The sequence below is a fragment of the Dunckerocampus dactyliophorus genome, chromosome 16 (genome assembly GCF_027744805.1).
Source record: "Dunckerocampus dactyliophorus isolate RoL2022-P2 chromosome 16, RoL_Ddac_1.1, whole genome shotgun sequence".
NCBI classification, from domain to species: domain Eukaryota; kingdom Metazoa; phylum Chordata; class Actinopteri; order Syngnathiformes; family Syngnathidae; genus Dunckerocampus; species Dunckerocampus dactyliophorus.
The window spans coordinates 16,543,426-16,552,733 of NC_072834.1; the positions used below are offsets into that span (position 1 = coordinate 16,543,426).

At 44.8% G+C, this 9,308-nt stretch overlaps 1 protein-coding gene across 1 annotated transcript; it reads left to right on the forward strand.

Moving 5' to 3' along the window:
- The first annotated feature begins 1,081 nt into the window (after nt 1–1,081).
- Nucleotides 1,082–2,857, forward strand: LOC129169387 (dynein regulatory complex protein 1-like). Its single transcript, XM_054755764.1, has one exon. It carries the CDS (start codon nt 1,082–1,084, stop codon nt 2,855–2,857), a length of 1,776 nt encoding a protein of 591 aa, XP_054611739.1.
- The last annotated feature ends 6,451 nt before the right edge of the window (nt 2,858–9,308 follow it).

Consider the following 9,308-nt stretch of genomic DNA (forward strand, 5'->3'; position numbering starts at 1 on the left):
CAACAATAACGTTCATAGAGCGTAACGAAAACTTGCCGCTACACCATGGGGCAACCAGCAGATACCCAAAAAACAACATGCATCCATCATTGGGGGAATGTTAGGGGAATGTTGAGGGAACCAAACATATAACCACCACAAAACCTTCAGGGAAACGTAATACTATACAAAATTTATATTTCGACCAAGGGGCAACCAACATATACTCAAAATCAGACCCAAAAACAAGTCCAAATGTTTTCAAAATATTTTGGGAACCAAAAATGGCATGGCTAATAGGGTTAACAATATATAAATATAAGGTGATGGAACAATATCAACAAACATGATACAATCCATCAATCCATTTTCTATACCGCTTCTCCTCTTTAGGGTCACGGGGGCATGCTGGAGCCTATCCCAGAGAGGGCACATGTAGACAAACAACCATTCACACTCACATTCATACCTATGGACAATTTAGAGCATGTTTTTTGGATGTGGGAGGAAACCGGAGTACCCGGAGAAAACCCACACACGCACGGGGAGAACATGCAAACTCCACAAAGGAGTAGAACCCAGGTCTTCCCTATCTCCAGGCTGTTACTGTGTTGGCCAACTTGCTAACCACTAGACCACCGTGCGGCACATGATACAATGGTTCCCTTTTAATTACATATTAAAGAGATTGAAGTTGTCATATTGTGAGATACACATCTTAATATTAAGGGAACAAAGTTTATTTTACAAGTTTATTGGAAGGCAATTTTTTTGAGAATACATTTGTATATTAGGACAAGAAATTTTAATTTTAATACTATAAATTCTTCATTTCATAACATTCAAAATAAATATAAAAGTCAAATTGTGGATGGCGACTTTTGACTTAAAATTTTGACAAAAAAAATCACTGATGCCACGTTTTTTTTCACAGTGATGTGTGATGAGGTCATGTGATCGTCCAATCACCGACTGTGATGAAAGTGAGGTCATGTAACAGACAACATGATGTGTCTTTGACTTTGTTGGTGTGCATTGATGGTCACTGTGTCATGTTAAGTATTTGGGGTAGTTAAACATTTGTTGTTAAACTTGACAAAAAATGCAGAGCCAGGAGGGTGCCACGGCCCACGAGGCGCCCCAAGCAGAGGACGCTGAAGAGGGGATGACGGCCAAGAAAGTAATCCACCTGCACACAGACCTGTTGGCCTTCTTCACCGACCTCCAGACGGCAGCTGACGCCAAGCAGTCACTGCGACGGATCAAGTTCGAGGAAGCTATCAGACTGCGGCTGGAGCGGATAGATAACTCCAAAGTGTTCAGCAAGGAGAAACTAGAGGAGATCCAGGAAGGGTGGCGTGAGGCAGAGACAAAGGCAACGCTCCCGGATCTTCTCGAGACGCTGAACAGGCAGCAGACGCTTTGTTCGGAGCTGATGGAGTACAAGATGAACCTCATAGCGGAACTGCAGAAGGAGTGGGAGGAGGGAAGTGAGCGCCACTCTATCGACCTCAGGAAGCAGACAGAAGCGCTGGACGTCATGATAGATCGGATGGACCAAGTGAGACGCATGACGATGGCCAACAAGGAGCTAGCTCAGATTGAAAGCCCGCACGACGTCTTCCTGACGCAGAGCCTGAGCGAGTGGGAGGGCTACCAGAGGGATCTTCGGGCCAAAGCTCAAGAATGGCTGACGCAGAGGAAGGCAGCCATGGAGGAGTACGAGAACGCCATGCCCAAGCTGGAGCTAGCCCAGGAGGAGTGCAGTACGGCCAAGCGGGCCATCGACATGAAGCTGATGGAGCTGGAGAGGGAGCAGGAGGAGATCAAGGGCAAGCGGGCCGTGCTGGAGGCTCGGAAGCTGAGCTGCGACGAAATACCCGAAGTAATTTACCTCCTCAGGAAGCGCGTCAACACCCTGAAAGTACAGCTGAGTGACATTATGAAGATGATCTCCACCGAGGAGGAGACCTTTCAGAGGCGGGAGCAGTACCTGCTGGAGGACATCAAGAGCAGCATGGCGCAGCACAAACGCATCCAGAAGAAAATCAAGCACTTTGCGCTTAGTGACGCGCAGACCTTTGTGGAGATGTCGCAGATGCTCGTCTCCGAGGTGAAACTACTGGCCGAGAGCGCCCTCGCCGCTGACTCGCACATTTGCATGCACCTGGGCTTGACTTGGGAGAGACCCGACGCTGTCATGGAGTGCTCTTACCCCATCCAGCCGCAGGACCAGTTTGAGATGGCAGCACAGGTGTACGAGGAGAGCGTCAATGAGGTGGATGCCAAGACGATGACAGCGCTGCTGGAGCTGCTGTGCAACGAGCTGAGCTTCCTCATTGACACCAGCGAGCACCTGAGCTTCCTGGAGAGCGACCACCAGACAGCAGAAAGGATGCTGGCCCTCCTGAATGCTTTTGACTTTTATGACGATGACCTCAACAGGCTGGCGTCGTTCCTCCTCAAGTACGAAGAGCAGCACAAAGAGCGGGCGGATAAGGCCGATGGAAGCCCGGCCGTCGTGACCTCTGAGCTTGTCCTGCCCAACAATGTCCTGCCTGCCTTCTTAAGCTTCGTCAGCTACCGTGTGCACTGCATGAGGAACTCGGCACTTCGCCATCACTTGCACTGGGACGCAGATGCCGATAAAGCCTTCTGGGAAAGCATGGTCAGCGTCATCCCGGAGGAAAAACTCAGATTGTGGGACGCGGCGGAGATTGCATTGACACAGTACCTAGCGGTGCTCGACCAAAACTCCAATATATTCCAGAAAAATCTAACTGTGGAGGAGGAGAACAGGGAGTTGAGGAGGCAATTGTCATGCGACAGCGACGCGAGTGGTTTTCTGCTGAGAGATTTCCTTAATAAAGATATTTAACGGTGATGCCAATATTTCAGTGTGAATGCATTCAACAAAATAACAACACTTTGTTGCCCCAAAACAACCACACATAAAACCAACCTCCAACAAGAAACGTTTGCTAATGTGTGCATGTACCTCTCCAATTTGGTTGCTGTGCCAGCAGGTGATCGAAAATGCCCATCTGGCCACCCCCCATTTGAAGTATGGCAAGCCCTCAGGCTGCTTCTTGCTATAGGCCATGGGTGTCCAGTACGTCGATCGCAACTGAAGTAGTGTGGGTCGATTGCTCGTGTAATAAACGTCACTTTGTAGCTGTCATATGACATCAGTCAGCTGACATTAAGCTCCCCCTCCTGATTCCGTAGCAAAGATTATGTTGTGAACAGACGTTGTCTCAAGCGACACACAGAAATGCAATCATTATTCTGATTACAGAAACTAATTGAACGGTAAGATGCCTATATCTATAACAAAAGTTAACCGTTCACCTGTAGCAGCTAGTTATGTAGAAAAAAAGTCATTTGTTTTATGGCTCTGCTCCATATCTTGAACACTATAGAAATGTGTATTTCCTACACTGTTATTTCTGTTATTGTGTTATTTTGGAAAATGTGCCCATTGCTGAAACCTTTTTAATACGTTGCCTTGACTTCGGCTTATATGTCTTAATGTATTTTAACAGCAAATGCTATCTGGATGTAATACATGTGTGTCTAATGAACGCTACATAGCTATTTTCACTGACATACTGTAGAACTATTTAGGAATTATGGGTAATTATCAGGGCTGTCAAAAATACCTTGCGGTAACTAATTGATTTAAATAAATCAGCTGCGTGCACTAAACAGACAGCAGACAAGTTAAATACGTTGAAATTGTTTAGTGTCATCAACGCATACGCATCATGGCACGCCACAGCTCTCTTATGACGACAGACAGGACAGTGTAGTGTCCCCAGAGAGTCACACAGATCGAGTCTGTCGCTCTCTTATAACTTTATTCTGACCTGAACACATCAAAAGCAGTGCAATTCCAACACCATATACGTATCCCCAACTCCAAACACATGTCTAGTCCAGTCGTCATTGCAATGACGGGAAACCCCAATGCCTTACTGTAAACTGTAACTTTGTATTGGTTCTGGGGGTCAGTAGCGTTGTCATTGTTTTTCTTCTTTAAATGTAATTGCTACGGGGGTATTCTACCAAAGTGGCTCAACCAACCCGGGATTTTTGCTCAAGATGCAGCTCAACAAAACCTAAATTCCTCAAACAGAATTAAACGGTACTGCAATGGTGGTTATCAACTTTGTCAAGTCCGTTTTTTGTCTTTGTGCTCGTTCGTGTAAACATTTTTGTATTATTCTACTTCCGCGCAAAAATGAAGCAATCCCAGCAGGTTTATTGTTACGGTGTTGAGGTGGACCACAGAATGCGGAGGCAGAAAGAGTGACTCACAGGTGATACAACAAAAGGCGCTGAGGTCCGCAGCTTGCGGAATCCCAGGGAAAAATAAGTCACAAAGACAACAAAAATTATACAACTGTGCAGGTAAGGGACAACTGGACGGAACCCAGCTGTGGTGACGCCGACCAGGTAAGACGACGAGCCGTGAGCGGACTGGAATGTCGTTCAAGGAACTGGCGTCTCACAGGTGCCCCTACTTTGTCTTAAGTAGGGGATGGACCAATTAGGTGCAGGTGCGTCCAGTTGTCCCAGCCTCTGCTGCACGCCCAGCTGTGGGTGCGCGTGCGCGCGAGAGAGAGAGAACAGGGCGCAGCAGCAGGTGATCGTCACATTTATTTTACACAAGTAATTATTATGGCGCGTTATGAGGAGTTAAAAGAGATTATGACGGCTAAAAGCAACATTGTCGCCGCCAATAGAGTGAGGCAGGACCGCTGACAGAACAATGCTGAGCATGTAAACACAAGTTAACACTGATTATTATACTATGCCATGTCCAGTGTTTGTCGCTCTGCTGCCGCTTGTCTGCTGTCTGTTTAGTGCACGCAGCTGATTACACACACCTTTGCCCGATTAGCTGCACCTTCATTAGCTGCTGCAAGGCAGCAATCGATGCCAGTTGTTCCTTGCTTTCACCTGCTCACCTACAGCCGTACCCACTTCTTGGTTACTTCTGACTGGTTTAGTTTTTGTATCTTTGCAATTGTTCCCTGCATGTGAATCCCGCAGTTTATCCCACCTCTCGCTAAGGTTAGTTCTGCTACTTTTTTCCAGTTCTGCTACTTTTTTCAGCAGCTCTTTTAGTTACTCTAGTGTTTTTTGTACCTACCTTAGTTTTCCACGGCAGTGTTTTTTGTTCGTACCCTTTCTGCCTTTATACACAGTGTCTTTTTGTTGACGTCCAAGCCAGAGAGGCTTTTTGTATTAAAACATTTTTTGTTACAACGCTGTGTGTTTCCACTCTCTGCATCTTGGGATCCAAAACCCGGCCTTGGCCGAACGTGACAAACTAGTCTAGTCTTTTCAACGCTCAACATTGTGCAACTTTGACATATTAACACTTATCCATTGAAAATATTAATTGGAGCAACAACTGTCTTTCAGCTGGCAATCTTTTTAATTTGTGTACATTTATTTCACTGTTAGACTAAACAAGTGGTTTTTTTTCAGTTGATTAATACCTCAGAGTGCTTATTCCTTCAGCAAATTTTGTCATACAAGAAGACCAACTGGTGAGTACTCATGCAAGGACTGCTGTGACATGTGCGTCTGCTAACCTTGGCCTAATTATTCATATTTCATATTGTATTTTATTCCTGGTGCTCTGCTGAAAAGCATACAAGCATACAGTATCTAGCTTATTCCCTCGGCTGAAAATCTATCTCGCTTATAGATAATAGATAATATCATCAGGGAAAGCTTTTCTTTTTTAAAATTTTCTCCATCTCCCCTCGGGAGCTCCAATGGTGACATAATCTCCGAAATAGTTAAACAGTGAAACAGTGGCATTCCCATTGCCGATTTTAAGCTGAAAGCCTGGACATATGAGTTTAGCCTAAGTTACCATGGTGATACAGCTGCCTCAAAAGAGAGCTATGTCGCGGAACAGGCAAGTTTGGCTTTCCACTCAACACAGCATGCTAAGCCACTAAACTTGCTTGGCCGAATACCCCCTAAATTTAGCTGCTCTTGCCGCATTCATTGTTTTATTACTTTGATGAGGTGTTATAGGTAAAGATGTTAAATGAGCATTATTTTTTGTGTTTTGCTTCCATTTTTAAATAGAGGTTGCGTCACGGGCGGCGTGTAGCCGGTAATTAGGATCCCAAGATGCAGAGAGACCGTGTTACAAAAATGTATTGATAACAAAAGATAAGAAGCACAAAATATGTCCACAGGTGATAAGTACAACATAAAACTCCGGGACTAGCCACAGGAAAAAAATATACACATACGGAGATAGCAGGAATGAAAAAATGCAAGGCAACAAAAAGCCACTGCTGAAAAACTGGCAGGGAAAGCACACAAACAAAAACAGCTGTTCAAAAAGGTAACAAAAAGTTGCTGCTGCGACTACACAAGCAGGAAAATACATGTACTTACAAAATGCTAGGGAAGGTAGACCAGAGAGCAAGGGGACAAGGCAAAACAGGGCAAATGAGAGCAGGAACATGAGAAGACAATCTGGCAACAGGTAGCTAGCAAGACAGGGTCTAAATAGTCCACGAGGTAATTTGTCTCAGGTGTGCATGAGCTCCTCCCACGGGTCGGCGAGTGTGCTGCAACAGATGGACATAAGAGGGCAGCAGAGCAGCATCATAGCTCATGACAGTATCCCCCTTCTTATAAGGCGTCCCCTACCAGCCTACCTGGCTTGTCAGGATGGAGCGAGTCGAAGTCGCCAATTGCGACTGTAATTGCGAATAACCTTCTGTAAAAATTTGAAAACCCCAGGAACCTCTGCAAGTGCTTCCTTGATGTGGGAGAAGACCAATCGACCACCGTCTGTATCTTGGCAGGATCAGCTCTTAGTTTGCCCTTCTCCACGATATACCCCAAAAAAGGAAACTGTAGTAGCATGAATTTGCACTTCTCTGCTTTCACAAAAAGACGGAGCAAAAGGCACAATGGGAAAAAGCTGAAATGTTGACACCAACAACCAATAATAACACAAAGCTTTGTATTTAAATACAAAACTTAAATACAAGACCACAGATCTTGGGCTCCAAAATATTGCTGACCACAAGCAGCCGGTGTGCCGCTATGGAGGTCAGGAGAACCTGTGTATAGACCGAGAGGAGCCACCTGGCGTGTCCCAGCAAGGTGCACTGTATTCGGGCACACACTCCGAGCAGCTGGTGTGGCTTCATGGAGGTCTCTGGCAAACCTTTTGCACTTTTCAAACGCCACAGCGCTGGCGTTTCAGGTGGCTGATAAGTTTTTTTTGTGTGCTCGATGGGTTTTTTCCCCTCAGTGCGGAGCATTTGGTACAACTAACATGCGAAATGCCTGTTAAAGAATGTTTGTTTACAAGTGAGCTCATGACAGGCAGCATTTGCTTGATTTGCTCACCTGCACAGTACGTGTAATCTCGGCTCATTGGAGTGTTTTTTTTAAATTATCGGTTAACTGAGCTATTTTTTATGTCGGATTTAACGGTATGATGTCATAATTCCCTCATATCGCCCCGGTAATTATTGGTCTGATAATTACCGTGCAGCTCTAATTTTAATCCATCCAGGCACGGATTTAGAGTGAAGTGTGAGGGGTGTACACCCCCCCCCCCCCCCCGTTTTGAGGCACCTGCGATTTTTTTGCCACAATAAAAGCTAATAAAATGATAAACCATCCTCGATTCCAGTCACCCAATCCCAGTGTAGGTACATGTATGTCTACACCGGGACACGTTGATTTATTAGTACTGCTCCTAGTACCAAGACAGAGCACCCCAGGCCACAGTCAGTCAACTGACCCCCAGAGCTAGGCCGGCTGGGGGAGCAGGGGAGGGGAGCCCCAGGGAATATTTTGTGGTCTGCTTTTTGGGCCAGGAGGATGCTACACTGTTCTAGGCTGGCTGTACATGTGTATGGTGAAAAGTTTCATGAGGTCATCAATGGGCCAGGACAGACTCAATGGCCTGATTCTGATGTATGTCCATAGGGACATGCATCTGAATTATGGGTGCGTGGTGAACGCATATGCCAGAATGCAACCGAGACGCATGCTATTCCTGAACCCACTGTCAGGCTGATAATTTACATTGGACATTGAACTCGTGCTGTACATGACTATTCAGGTGGAGGTGTAAAATAAAGGTTCTGGCATCATGACTATAAGGAAAACTGTTGTCTATTCTCAATGAAAATTAACCAGAAAATTATACTCAAATCCTCGGAATTTACAGCTGCTTCAAATTGGAAAATATTTCAGGAAATTGAGCTAAAATGGGTTTCTCCTAGTACCGATAATTTTATAAATAGAATGTTTTGGCTTAAACGACATATTCCAAGGATAAAAATAACAACAAACTCTTGAAATTAAGGACATAAAATTGGCCTCAAACATCACCAGATTGCAGGAAATGAGGTCTAATTTTAAAAATGTTTCTGGGGTAGGGCCCCCAGACCTCCTGCACCATTTCCAGTGCCTTGGCCTACGGCCTCGGCCACACCCCACCTTTTTAAAAAAGCTACATCCGCCCCTGCCATCCATCCATTTTCTATGCAGGTGGCCAGAGCCAATGGCAGCTGTCCTTCCGATACTTTCTGGGTCAGACACCAAAACTCGATTATTACTGGTTAAAGCGGTAGCCAACACAGGTCGTTAAGAGATCAAGAAGCAAACTTCCCTCCTTTAATCAAACAGTCAGCTAGCTAATTCTGCACAGCCAACCCTTTTGTGAAGAAGATGGCAAAAAGAAAGACAAATACAGAGTACGGTGCAAAACTGTGCAGCACCAGAAGTCGCATTATTGGTAAGAAGTATTTTATTTATTATTGAATAACTTTTTATTAACAATGTTAATAAAAAGAACAAATTTAGTTACTTATTATATTCTAAACTGGTTGGTCTTGTTTAAAAATGCATGCATTTAGTGATTCAAAGTTAAAAAATATTGTATGGCTTTCACGGAAATACATTTTAAAATATGTGGCTTTCAGGGCTGTCTTAGCCAAAAAGGTGCCCGACCCCTGATGTAGATTGATAAACTAGGGGCCCCCAAACAGTATCTTGCTTAGGACTCCCACAAAGCCAGAAACGGCTCTGCAAGCCCTTTAAACGAAACGTGCTCATTGTTCTGGAGCTGTACCGGAAGTAAGTGGTGTACATTTCATAATAAAGCGTTTGCGGTGGACATGAAGTCACGCTTCACACAATCTGACTAGTTTAAAATATATTATTGTGCCTGTATAAGATAACCATCATTCAGTGGTTAATTATAACACGTTCTCATCATGCTGCTATCAAATTATTTCACGATTTCAAACCGGAAGTGATAC